At 42.9% G+C, this 13,176-nt stretch overlaps 1 protein-coding gene across 1 annotated transcript; it reads right to left on the bottom strand.

Annotated features, from left to right (window-relative positions):
* Window positions 1–3,288: 3,288 nt before the first annotated feature.
* On the bottom strand, window positions 3,289–8,031 carry LOC121198276 (glial fibrillary acidic protein). The gene is made up of 9 exons (XM_041062276.1): window positions 7,511–8,031; window positions 5,649–5,709; window positions 5,465–5,560; window positions 5,129–5,290; window positions 4,828–4,953; window positions 4,415–4,635; window positions 4,274–4,317; window positions 3,792–3,874; window positions 3,289–3,550 (listed from the first exon to the last, which is right to left on the bottom strand). Exons 1-9 carry the CDS (start codon window positions 8,029–8,031, stop codon window positions 3,509–3,511), a joined length of 1,356 nt encoding a protein of 451 aa, XP_040918210.1. The 3' UTR covers window positions 3,289–3,508.
* Between the last annotated feature and the right edge of the window lie 5,145 nt (window positions 8,032–13,176).

Genomic DNA, 13,176 nt, shown 5'->3' on the forward strand with positions numbered 1-13,176 from the left:
TATAAATGCAGTTTAGTTAGAATAATTAGCGGCTAATGCCACATTCATGTGCTGTTGGAGAGGTCCTGCACTTCCATGTTGGGTCTTGAAAAGCATTGCAGTCACTTTTTCCTTGATTTGTGCAAATGTTTGTTTTGGCAAACTACAATTGTGCTTAGATGCATTTGTGTGAGTAGTTTTTTGACCATAAAGAGAAGGTTTCTGATGTCATCATGCTCTCATTACCATCTTAAATTTCCAAGTAACGGATAAAAAACAGAAACAAAAAACAGTTTGTTCAAGCTTTTGTGATTGTCATGTAATAGTCAAGGGAGCCAAGTAAACCCAAGATGATTTAGAGACTGAGGAAGGGTCTGCATTAGTACAGCTACCCACACTTACACTGAAACTGTTTTTGTTTGCTGCAATCGTTCCTCCCTTGCCTCCTTAAGAGATCTGGGACCAAATCCACAGTCCTTGTTCCATGCACACAAAAAAAAAAAATTAATAGCAATAATAAAAAAAAATCAGAGTTTGTTTGAAGTTAATATGAGGCTTTAACAGTCTGAGTTAATCAAATCAAGTTGGTATCTGACAGTCTTTTACGTACAAATGTCCCTCTTGGTGTCTTCTTGCTGACCAGCAGTGGAGGGATCTCTCATATTTAAGGACAGCTTAGTGGTAGGAAGTGACCTATTATTAGATCTTAACATACATATGGTCACTTGACCGTTGTTTTAAGACAGATTTAAAAAAAATTGTGAACCTGCTCTTTCACCAGTCAAACAAACAAACACTGATCTCCAAAGTCTGTATGAGGTCAGGTGTCTGACAATCAAGTGCAGGTGCTTATCTGCATCTCAGACAACACTATTTTTGGCCGCAATTATCTCTGTGCCCGGATATACAGTAACACTCATGATGAGCCGTGACATTACAGGAAGTGAACCCATCTGCTCGGCAGCACTGCCTGCGTGATGGGCGTAAACAATCAGTTATGATGAACAGTGTCTGTCTGAAGCCGTCAACCCTCTAATACCCCAAAGTTAACTGTCAGCATGTGTGAGGCTCATCTCAGTGAGAGCTGATACACTGTGACAGAGCTGAATCAGAGCCAAGGAACACGACCACGAACATCATTTTTAAATATGTTGAACAAAATAAGAGTCATCCATACTAACAAACAAAATGTTTTATTATTGTTAAGTCAAAACGAGTTCATATCTTGCAGCATTGGTGAATGACTAATGTTATATTCACATCTGCGGGCAGAGGTTTCTTCCACGAAAAAAAAAAAAAAAAAATCAGGATTCAGCTGCTTCTTTGCTACAAGACTCAAGAGTCAGAGTAAAGGAAAAAAACAAAAGCAAAACAAAGAGAATACAAGAGGGCTGCTTGTTATTGGGAGAAACAGAAGAAGGGGCTGTGTGATGAGGGTGGAAGCTGTGGAGGAGAGAAGGTGGGAGGCACATGGGAACACGAATCACAGTGTGTCCTTGGCGATGAGACACAGAGACAGCCAGCTTCAGCGCAGCACCACTCTCATTAGTGGCAGGGCCTGTCAGCACAGCTACAGTCAGCAGGGTTTCCAACAAATCACAAGGCTTGGATTACAGTGTATGAGCTGTGATGTTCATCCATCGATCCTTACATGCAGCCTCCTTTCCTTTTTTACCCCAACATCCTCCTCTTCAAAATAAAATTTAAAAAAAAAAAAAAAAAAGGTTCCTGGTGCACAGCTGGGTTGTGGGATTTGTTGAAGGTTATCTCCACAGCGCTCTCCTCCGTCTCAGTGTCTCTCTCTGCTATCAGTCAAACACTACAGAAACTGGCTGGTGAATTTGGTGGAGAGAGGTTGGTGGATTAACTGGAAGCTGGAGGGCAAAGGTCGAGTCAGCTTCCAAACACCTCCCACACACACACACACACACCTCCAACCTGGCTCTGTCCCTCTCACCTCTGCCAGATAGGTGGACATGCCTTGACATGTTCTGGTGTCAGAAAATGATGATTAGGTTGTCCTCAAGAGACAGAAGATGCCACTGGCTGAGTGTGAGCGGCGCAGAAGAGCAGAGGTAAATTCATGTGGGGAGTTTTAAAGGCCACACACACATGCACGCACGCACGGTCGTTTTCACTTATTTTTGCTGATTAGGCCTCTCCTCAGGACTGTGTGTGTTTGTACAGACCCTGTTGGTTCTCGTGTTAGTTTTGCTGCACCTGTTACAGACGTACATGCACATTGTTGTAAAGGTCACCACAGTCTGAAGAAAACAAACCGATGAGAAAAACCAGGGGATTAAGCATCTGTCTTTGGTGTAGTCACGTCGGAAAAAAATCCAAACCAAATTCAGAGAGAGTTCACTTTTTACAGACAGCTGCTGAAAGCTTAAGAGAAAAACGGATCACTGTAATTATACAGGACAATGGGAATCGTGAGGCTGTGGGAGCATCTTTTTGTTAAAATCATTCTCAAGTTTCTTTTTGCAGTGATTCCTCGTGTCGGATTTTGCCAATAAATCCTGCTCTGCTCTTGTGTTCTTTCAGGCTGTTGTTTAGTGTACTTCCTTGTTGTTAGAATGAGGTATATACAGTATACTGTATGACCATAGCGTCTACAGACCAGACCAGATGGATCTTTTATTTGTTTTCCTCCTGGTTTATGAAGTTCTGCACACCCAGAGCAGACGCTGCAGATCTCAGAATAATCCCAGCATAGCTCTGCCCAATTCAGACCTGGGAACAGGTCTAATCAGTGAGAAGGGAGACTAATTGAAAGCACTTGTGCTTGTGTGCAGGTGCTTTAATACATGTAGCAACACACAAACAGAGGTGGCCACTGCAGTGAAGGAATGAAATGTAAAATAGCACCAATCACGGGTTTAAAAAAAAAAAAAAAAAAAAAAAAATCAGCCCAGTTTCACCTGTCATTCTGTCAAAAGCTGCTCTAACATGCACAAATCTCTCATTCCCTGCCTAAATCCAATTCTGACATCTGCAAACCCCAACTCCCTCTTGTACTTCCCCTGCCAAATTTCACATACACAATAACCACATCGACCTACACCATGCTATATATTAGATGAACACGGTGGCTACAGTTCAAGGCCTGTTCTATGGCAGCTTATCTGAAACAATGCTAAAAATCTGGTCTGTCAGTCCAAGTTAAAATTAAACAGATTATCAGTAATTTCCAGTAGTTTTTTCTGGAACAAGCTACAGACCATTTAAGATGAGTGGCCTAGATCCAACTCAAGCTAACAGCGAAGCTGTACAAAAAAAGCTAAACTTGGATGTTTTTGGCAGAAATTCTAGAGATGAAGTCTCGGAATATTTGATGGTTATAATATGGCTGTAGGGAAGTTTACAGATTAGTCTATGGGTGATGATGAAGGGAGAGAAAAATGAAAAGATGTGATGACTGATAGCACAGCTTTGGGGTTTGGAAACAAACAAAAAATGTAAGAATACGCATTCACAATCCTCACATTGTGACTGAGGATGAGATGGGAGAGCTGGTTGTAAAACTCTAAGGAAGATCTTTATGTTCAGTGGTTGATTCCTTAATGATCTGAAAAGAAAAAGAGATCAGAGTTAAAAAATAGAAAATAATTTTTAAAAAAAACCCAACAAATCTCTGGTGAGTTTTTGTATCAGTTGCACAGGGCATCAGGTGTGGTGAGCCACAGTGAATGACTGTGAAAACCTGCAGAAGGGTTCAACATTGCCCTCCAGAGGGATTAGGTAAGAGGTGCAATGTGCAGATTGGCCTGCTTCTCAGTGAGAGAGTGTTGCTCTGTGAAAGCACATACCTCCCCATCTCTGGTCTCCACAGTTCGAACCAGGATGCTCCTCTTCACATGGGCCTCTGGGGTTTTGGTGTCCAGATTAGTTTCTAAAACATGATCAGAGGGAGAGAGAGATTTAAGAGTCAGTGCAGTCCAATAAATGGGAGCTTATTATCTTCTGCATTAAAGGCCTGTTGTTGTGCTTTCAAGAGCCATAAACAAGTGCAACATGTTTTAAAGGATGAGCACGTGAGAGTGATTTCCAGTTTCCCAAAATATGACATTCATTTCGATAATCAGCACAGCCAGATTCATGGTGCCAAGAAGATTTATAATTGTGATGATCTCCTGAGCTTTTATTTTGTAAGTTTTTGTATAATTTCATAGTCATCAGAAGAAGCATCATCCAAATAAAGTCACTGTACCATGAAACTTTTCATCACCTTTCAAATGCACATGCCCAGAAAGCAAAGACAGCCTGATCATTAAAGGCATTTGATACTGACCTCTGAACTGCAGGTTGGAAAAGCTCTGAACTGGAATAGTGATCCTGGAAGAACAGATAAGAAACAACAATGTCAAGTATACTTGTTTACATTTGTTGGTTGTGTCATGTCCAACCAGACAGCCACCACACTCTGGCTCACCTGCTCTCCTCTCCCTCCAGCAGCTTCCTGTAGGTGGCAATCTCAATATCCAGGGCCAGCTTGACGTTCAGGAGGTCCTGGTACTCCTGCAGGTGCCTCGCCATCTCCTCCTTCAGTGCCTGGATCTCCTCCTCTAGACGGCTCACTGTATCCTGGTAACCAGCAGTCTCCATGGCGAAGCGGTCCTCCATCTCCCGGAGCTGGCGTTCCAGAGACTCGTTCTGAAGGAGGAGCGACAAAACTGAGTAATGAATTACTCATCTAAAAACCCAGCAGCCAGCATCTGATGTAGTTAACTGAGGTTTCATTTCTGCAAACGCTAACAGGGCTTCCTCTACTTTTACTACAACTTTTTCAGTTTCTTCTGCTGCTGCTGCTACTTTCATTTCTATTTTATATCAGTAGTGACTTACTGTCCCACGGAGAGCCTCCAGGTCACAGGTCACCACTTGGATCTGGCGCCGGTATTCGTTGGCCTCCTGCTTGGCTTGGCGCAGGGCTTCTGTGTTTCGATTGGCTGCATCTGTCAGGTCAGCAAACTGTGTACAAAGCCAAAACAGTCCATCCGTCCTTTAAATCTGTGTGATGTCCTGTGCTGGTTATATCAGTCACCTCACAGGAACTGTTACTATTACATCTAATGACATTCGATGTTGTACCACTCTACTTCTTAGTGCTATATGCTTCATAAAAGGCATATCCAAGCCTTCTGACCTTGGATCGGTACCACTCCTCCGTCTCCTGCATGTTTGAAGAGGCCATGGTTTCATACTGGACCCTGATGTCTCTCAGAGCAGCAGTTAGGTCTGGTTTGGACACATCCAAGTCCACATGCACGTTCTGGGCCATGATCTGCTCCTGTAACTCACGCAGCTCCTGTGGAGGGAAAAGGGCATTGGAGGACCAGAGTAAACATTTAAATGAGTTACTCTGATGTGATTTAAAAAAAAAAAAACAGGTAGTTCAAATCATGCTAATTGGTAGTAATTATAGTTAAAGTTGACTCACTATTTGTGTTCTTTCACCTGGTTCTTTCAATTTCATTCTTACCTCCTCATGAATCTTCTTCAGGAAGTTTATCTCCTCCTGCAGGCTATCGATCTTCCTCTCTAACTGGACTCGATTCAGAGCTGCCTCATCCACATCCTATATGAGCAGAGAGGACAGAGTGCGGACACTCAGATATACTGAATATTTCAGTTGTTTAGGTCATGATTCCAGGAAACAGAATTACCTGTCTGAAGGCATTCAAATTGTTCTCTGCATCCTGTCGGAGGCCAATCTCATCTTGCAATCTGAGTAAATCACAAAAAGGAATAATAGACAGTTGAAAAGAAAGTTTTTCATGCGTGATCAGAGGCAACAACAACTTACTTCTCTGCTATCATTCATGAAAAAATCCTGTGAGCAATATTCCAGTTTATTGCTGTTTATTTGTAATTAGCAATAGTTAGCAAATAACTTAATAAGAAGAATACTATTTTTAAACAACAAAAAAACTAAACAATCCCAACAAATTTTTAGCTCATGTATAACAGTAGCTCACTATTTTTCTTGCATCCTCTTTTATGGCTCAGCCTCACGAAGAAAGAAACAAGCAAACAGTATTCTGAAATTCAGATTAGACTTTTCTGTGCAATAAAAATTCAAACTGTCAGGAGTGAAAATGTATCTCAAGCATTTTGATCAGACTTCGCTGTGAGCTTCAGTGCTGCTCCCTGTGCTGCAGAGGACGACGGGGGCGCAGCTGAAAGGGCAGCTTACGCATCATTACACATTCACTCCGATCTAACAGCCAGAGGCCTTTCCCACGGGATGGAGTTCACACTCTCTCTCTCACACACACACACACACACACACACACACACACACACACACACACACACACACACACACACACACACACACACACACACACACACACACACACACACACACACACACACACACACACACACACACACACACACACACACACACAAAAGGATCCATATACGCGCAGCCTCGCACACACAGACACACACCACCCTGCAATCCATCTGCTGTGCACACGGAGACGTGGAAACAGAAATGCTCAGACTTGGGGTAACATCTGTACAGCTTCACGCAGAGTTTGCTGAATGGAGTGGTTCGAGGAGAGAAGCAGGAATCACAAAAGTGGCGACCTTTGACCCTTTCAAGCCACGACCATCACTATTCACTCTGTGTTCTTTGAGGGGACCAGCAGCTGCGTGGTAATCAGAGTCTGAAGTAAACTTTTCTGCCCTCTGGGCCATTCAATCACTTATTCTCCTGATTAAATTAAATTATAGATTCGTGCCACGTGTGCACCTTAAGAGAAAGAAGCTGGATGTGCGACTGCAGGGAATCACTGTTTTGGGAGAGAGAGAGGGGACAAGAGAACATCTGCCTGTCTGTCTGTTCCCTTTGTGAAGTGCGACCATTGTGTTTGCCTCATTCCTCCACTCTCACTCAATGGCGACGAGGGGTTCAGTCAGGATCAAGTTTGTAAAGAGGGATCCCAGAGTAAAGCTAGGACAGAGCACAGTGGACTGCATTCCAACGACTCAGAGACAAATCAAATCTGCATATAAATGCATTTGCAATTAAAAAAAAACTGTCTTATTTTGTTCTGAGAGACATCAAAGCTGGTCTAACTCTAATTTTTCTTCTTCTGGTATTTAATAAAATACTGAAACCTTTGAAGGTGCAAATACATTTACATTTTACAGGATATCTTTGTTGTGTTCATTTGCTTTGAACCAAGAAGATGCAAAGTAGTAACAAAATGCTGAGTGTGAAAATTCTTGCATACTAGAATGTACACAGAAGAAGAAGAGAGAACGCAGTAAGGAGCTCAGAGCTCCTCCTTTGTCTTTTGATTGGTTCATTTAAACTGTCTTTACGTAAATAAGCTCTTTGGTTGTAGTTTGTAGCTCTAATTAAAGTCACCTCTTGTCACTTCTTTCATCATCAGAAAGTACAGGTGAGCAAATTAAAGGTTGACAGCAGAGAAGAGAGGGTTGATTTTCTTATTGTGTGCATCACATCAACACCACCCTCCACCCACAGGAGTCCCACCCTGTTTCCTCCTACCTCTGCTTGAGCGTCCCCAGGTCTGCAGCCAGATTGTCCTTCTCTATCTCCAGCCGAGCTTTGCCAGCAGTGAGACCGTCCACCTGCCGCCGCAGCTCTCTCAGCTCCTCCTGGTAGATGTCTCCCAGGTGGCTGGGCTCCTTCCCTTTCAGCTGGTTCAGCTCTGCCACCAAAACCTTATTCTGCTGCTCCAACAGGCGCACCTTCTCTATGTAGCTGGCAAATCGGTCATTCAGGCCCATCATCTCCATCTTCTCATTGGTGCGAGTCTCCTTGTACTGGGCCTTCATCAGGGAGTCAGCTGAGAAGTCCAGCCGGTCCCCCGGGCTCCCCAGGAGAAGGGCCGCGTTGGCTGAGCCCAGGGAGATCCTGGATATGGGGCTGGAGTGGGTGAGGTTGCGAGGGGTGCCATGCCAGGAGAGGCGACTGGAAGGAAGGCTCCCAATTCTGATTCCTGTGGTGCCTGAGCCCTGAGGCCCGAAACGCTTCCTGTATGAGGACTGGACTCTCTGACTCTCCATGATGGGCAATGAAGCTCGCTCGGGGCACAAACAGGGCTTTTATAGAGGCGAGCGAACCCCCCAAGTCCAAAGCAGAGAGGCCACAGGGTGGGGCAGAGAGAAGGGAGGGTGGCAGGCAGTGAATGGGACAAAAAGGGAGAGCGAAGGGGTGGTTTACATGACACTCAAAAAGCTGTGTGCCAGGGATTGTCTGTGCTCGTCCACTCAACTACAAATGTCTCTTGGCTTTCTCCCTCTCTCCCCGACTCCTCCCTTTCTCCCCCACTCCTCCCTTCTCCCCAGCCTGTGACTCACTCCCTCTCTCACTCCTACTTTCACCCCTTTTTGTTTCTCTCTCTCTCTCTTTCTGTTCCAAGTGAATGAAAAGGAATTTGTGTGACAGGGTCTGGCCACCAATTCAACCTGACCACACATGCACTCTCACAAAAACAGAAACAGAGTTTGATCAAACAAAGCGTTGGAGCTTTTGGGAAGAGATCTTCACTCTCTAATCAGGGAAAGTATCAGCAGACTGATGGATAAACAGAAAAATTATACTCAGATAAAGAGTAAAATATTAAATGTATTTCCTGTGGCACAGGAACAAAGGAACAAAGACCTAACAGCCTATAATTATTCAACAAATATCTGCTTACTCTATAGGACTAATTTATTATAAATTTGGGTTAATCTTCAATTAAAATCACATTTTTTTTGCATTTTGTGGACAAGACACTTCATGTGCTTTAAAACAAAACAAAAAAATTGCACAAAACACATTGGGGCAGCAAGTAAAATAAATTGTACCAATAAAAGTTTGATTCATTCCAGGAATAACAAAAAAACACGGTTTATTAATTTCATTCTAATACTTAATTTCAGCTTTAAATCCAGTGCGTAACAAGAAAAAAGAAGACTTGACCAGCCAAAGTGTATTTTGTGCTGCAAACTTCCATGGCCCGATATGAATTTTGTGTTGGCAAAATATAATTATTACTCACTATTGTGCATCTATTTCTACCATTGCTTTTTCTATTGTGCTGCAGGAGCAAAAGCACACTCAGTTTAGCAGAGGCAGAAAGTAGCTGAGGCTCCAGTGGGACTGTGTTCACTATGCTCTGGTTATTAGACATCTTGTTGGCTCCAAAGACAGATGGATGGTAGAAACGAGGAGGAGTGGGTTGTGGGGAAGGAGGCGGGGGGTTCAGACCTAATCTGAACTCCAGGAGGACCAACAGAGGCCGCGTTACAAAACCATTTTCATCCATTTCCTTGACAACCGCAGGGCCAGCTGCGTCAGAGCTCTTCAGCTGATCTTTCTCTGACTTCTTTTTGAAGAGGACATGGTTTGTGGAGATGAGATTGTGACCGACTCTCTGCTCTCCTTCTGCAAATGTAAACCCCTGAGGACGAGAAGAATAAAGGCATTAAAGTCCTTGATTCTATCACCACAATCATGTTCTCAAAAACAACCTGCTTAATCTCTAATTTACTGCAAATATTGTGTAATTTCAGGAAGCTAAACATTTTGAAAAATAGAGAGGTTGTCAGACAAGTGAAAAGTATAACTGAAAATGTTAATAAAAATGGGTATAAAAGGAAATGTATGACCTAATTCTTCCTTTGACTTCCAATCAATTCCAAAAAAAGTGAAAAAGAAGAAAAAAAAAAAAACTTATTTTACTTTTTCATCTCAGTTTTCCTGTTAATTAACAATTTTGTGAACCATGATTTTGTGTATTGGGGATGTAATGGTCACTGTGATGGATTTGAACAGATTCCTGCATTATTTGGAATTAACAAGATAAGACTTGCAGAAACACTGGCAGGGTCACTGAACTGCTGTGTTGCTACAGGTAGTAAAACCACAACAACAGTGGGACACAAAGGTCGTCTTTGTTACTGGGTCATCAAATCACAGCGAGTGGAAACCATTGGCACCGGGAGACAGCGAATAAAGCGTATGACTCTACTATCTGGCTTCGGAGTGTTGTTTCTTTTAAAGAAGAAAAACAACACAGTGTCTTGAATTCCAATTGGTCTCCGTTAATAGAGGTTAAATGAGATGGCACACTGTAAGTCTGGCAGAGATTTGTTGATTTTAAAGGCTCCATCTCTAAGGATTAATGGCACGGTTGCATCATTAAGGCGACACTAATTGTTTCGTCTCTCTGGATTTTTTAGACAATCGCGGCCGTTGCCTCAGATCTGGTCACTGAGGTAATATGTCCCGAAGATTAAACATCCACACGGAGACAGGAGAAAGGGGTGGTGCGGACCTCTCCCTCTCCTCCCTCCCTGCTGCTGGAGTCGGAGGAGGGCCAAGTCAAACAGCTGATTCATGTGTCTAACATGAGGAGACCATCTCATTTGCAAGACTTACAAGGAAAAGAGGTGCAAGGCAGAATCTTAATGCTGCTGGATCCAGACTGATCTCAAGCCAAGGAAACATGGCTGCCAGCTAAGTTTGACTGAGTAATACCCAACACTCGCTTTGTGCTCTGGCATTTTACACCCAGAACGCCCAGTGTGAACCTCTCAGCTGCCATCCCTCAGCCCTACTGATGGCTGGATGTTCATGGCCACATACCAAACTGAATCCTGGCCAACGAGCTGGAAATACTGTCTCAGCCTCACCTTTGTCACTACATCAAGGAACAGTTCAGTGAAACACATCCAAAACTTTAGCTAGTCGCTTCTAATGCCTGTACTAAATTAAACAAGATTCAATCCAACCACCTGTGTGTGTCCTCATTAGTGAGAGTATCTACACATCACACACACATTGCAGGAGTGAAAACAGACAAAACAATGGAAGCAGAAAAAAGAACAAGCAAACCTGATGCCAAAAGCCTTTAACATTTGGAGAGAAAGTGTCACAGGTTTTCTTCGAGACACAGGACCTGGTATGTGTGAAAATGGTTTTGGAAACTACATGATTTCATTAAAAAAAAAAAAAATAGAAAGAAAAAGTAAAATGGAATTCGGAAATTATTACTGGTTTGGCTGGTGGTGCGCCTTAGTCATCGCCAAAATAACCCAAATGACTGATGGGATCCATGTGTGTGGCTCCATATAAAAACAGCATTAATCTAAAGTTAAACCTGCTTCCTCTGAGGTTTAATTTAATGTCCCCACACACCCAAACTCATTACTTAAATTTTACCTGGTTTGCAGCTCCTTTGGCTGAATTAACCGTGACGCTAACTGGTGCTAAAGGAATGTAACTGAGGTGAATCTGCTCAAGGAGTGAAGCTTTGAGGTGTTTGTGCTTGTGCTGAATTTAATTTCATGCACCTGAAGACTTTAATGGGCCATCACTCACACAGGTGTTTTCACTTACCTGGCAGATTGGACCTCAGAAAGACTGTGTGGATGTGCACAGACTGCTCTCGATTGACTTGTCCATACTGCCTCATGAAGTTTGGTGACCTCGTGCATGTCTGAATTCAGGACTTTTACCTGTAACTGAGTGTTTTTACTGTGTGGATTTGATAGTTTTACTTACCAAAGGATCTGAATGCTTCCTCTATCACAGGTGCTGACTCTCTGGACCTCTCAAGTGAGAGACATCACAGGTGCAAACAACACAGCTGAACGCTTGGGTGGCACTGAAGCAGCACGGCCCCATGGGAGCGGGCTGTGATGAAAATCAGGGGGGCTTAACTGGGACAGTTACAGACAGGCCGGCCATATGACTCAGCACCACTAGGTCCAAACAGAGTGCAGCCACAAAGAGGGCCAGTGAAGAGCCGGTTCAGACCCGAAGCTCCAGTCTGCCTGTCAGCAGGAATGCTGGGGGCCCAAATGTACCACACAGACAGATCTGCATACCACACAAACACATCACATAAAAAGCACAGTGCTCAGATACAAACCCAGGCTGTGAACTGCTCAAACCATACATGGCGAATCGGATCTTTAAATATGACTGATCAGATGTCACATTCAGGACTAACTATTAAAGAAGTGGAAAAATAGAAGGAAAGAAAGAAAAAGAAAGAAGGACAAGTGTAATACAGCACAGCTGCTAACCCTAACCCTAACCCTCCTCTGTTCTGGCTCAGTTTAAAAAGACATTTAAAAAACTTTTATCTACTGTATCCATGTTATCAGTCTAAGCTTTCCTTGTTAAGAGCAAAAAAAAAAAAGAGAAAGTGAATCAGTTCATTGAGGCAATAAAAACCAAACCTGTCAAAAGCAATGCATCTCTGTGTCACACCATTTCAAGAAAAAGGCCCTTTGTTCCACACGGTCTGTTTTCCCGTCTCACAGCCAGACACGGGCGCAGAAATCTCTCCTTCCTGTGTCTGCCTCCTGTTTTTTGTCATGAGAAGAGCGAGAGAGCAAAAAAGAGAGGAAGAAACAAAGTGAGAGAGCAAGAGGAAAAGCGAGTGCATCAGTCACATAGTTACTGCCAACAATGAGCTCAGTCTCCTGTGTCCTTTCATTTACTGGACTCACTGAGTCTGGACAAGCCACAACTGTAATCCTACACATGTAAACAAACTTTGACTTATTTTTAAAAACAATTTATTTTCCGGGGAGAGAGGCCATGACACACACACATTATATATATGTATCACATGTCATTAAACATATTATTCTTATTCTTTTCTTGCTGTAAAATAAATTTGATACATTAGACTTTGCACTGCAAGTCCTGTCATGATACATAATCATACATTTACATATATAGATTTCTAACAACTATGTCTTCATTTGCTTATCCCAGGGCCCTACTTTCTCAGAACCGCATCTTTGTCGACACTGAACATTTTTTTTTATTAGCTGCCTTTAGCATGTAGCAGCTCTACAGAAATATTTTTACTATTAGCGTTAAGGCAGCAGCAAGCCCCTTGCCCTGAAAATCATTTAATACTGGAGTCGTCTGAGCCCTGGGATAAACAAAGTCGTCATCTGGGTTGAACAGCGAACTCTGACATCCAGCACTGGCTCCAGTCCTGCTTGTCTTTGGCTCACACACACCCCTTAATTATGTTTTAATAACACTGAGATCACACAAAAAAAAATTATTCCCAGCAGCTTCTTTTGTAATTTAAGCCTTAAAACGTTTCATTCATGAGGCTGCATAGATGTTACAAAGTACTATGGCTAAATGATGCAAGTTTCCATAACCTGTCAGGTAATACTGTCATCTAAACG

This window comes from Toxotes jaculatrix, chromosome 18 (genome assembly GCF_017976425.1).
Source record: "Toxotes jaculatrix isolate fToxJac2 chromosome 18, fToxJac2.pri, whole genome shotgun sequence".
Lineage (NCBI taxonomy): Eukaryota > Metazoa > Chordata > Actinopteri > Toxotidae > Toxotes > Toxotes jaculatrix.

Bases quoted from the DNA above. Each gene is read 5' to 3' on its own strand.
- LOC121198276 (XM_041062276.1), bottom strand. From the start codon at position 8,031: ATGGAGAGTCAGAGAGTCCAGTCCTCATACAGGAAGCGTTTCGGGCCT. The intron at 5,710-7,510 runs GTAGGAGGAAAC...TGATTTACTCAG, and splicing joins CTGGGGACGCTCAAGCAGAG to ATTGCAAGATGAGATTGGCC. The intron at 4,954-5,128 runs GTCAGAAGGCTT...CTTTGTACACAG, and splicing joins AGGAGTGGTACCGATCCAAG to TTTGCTGACCTGACAGATGC.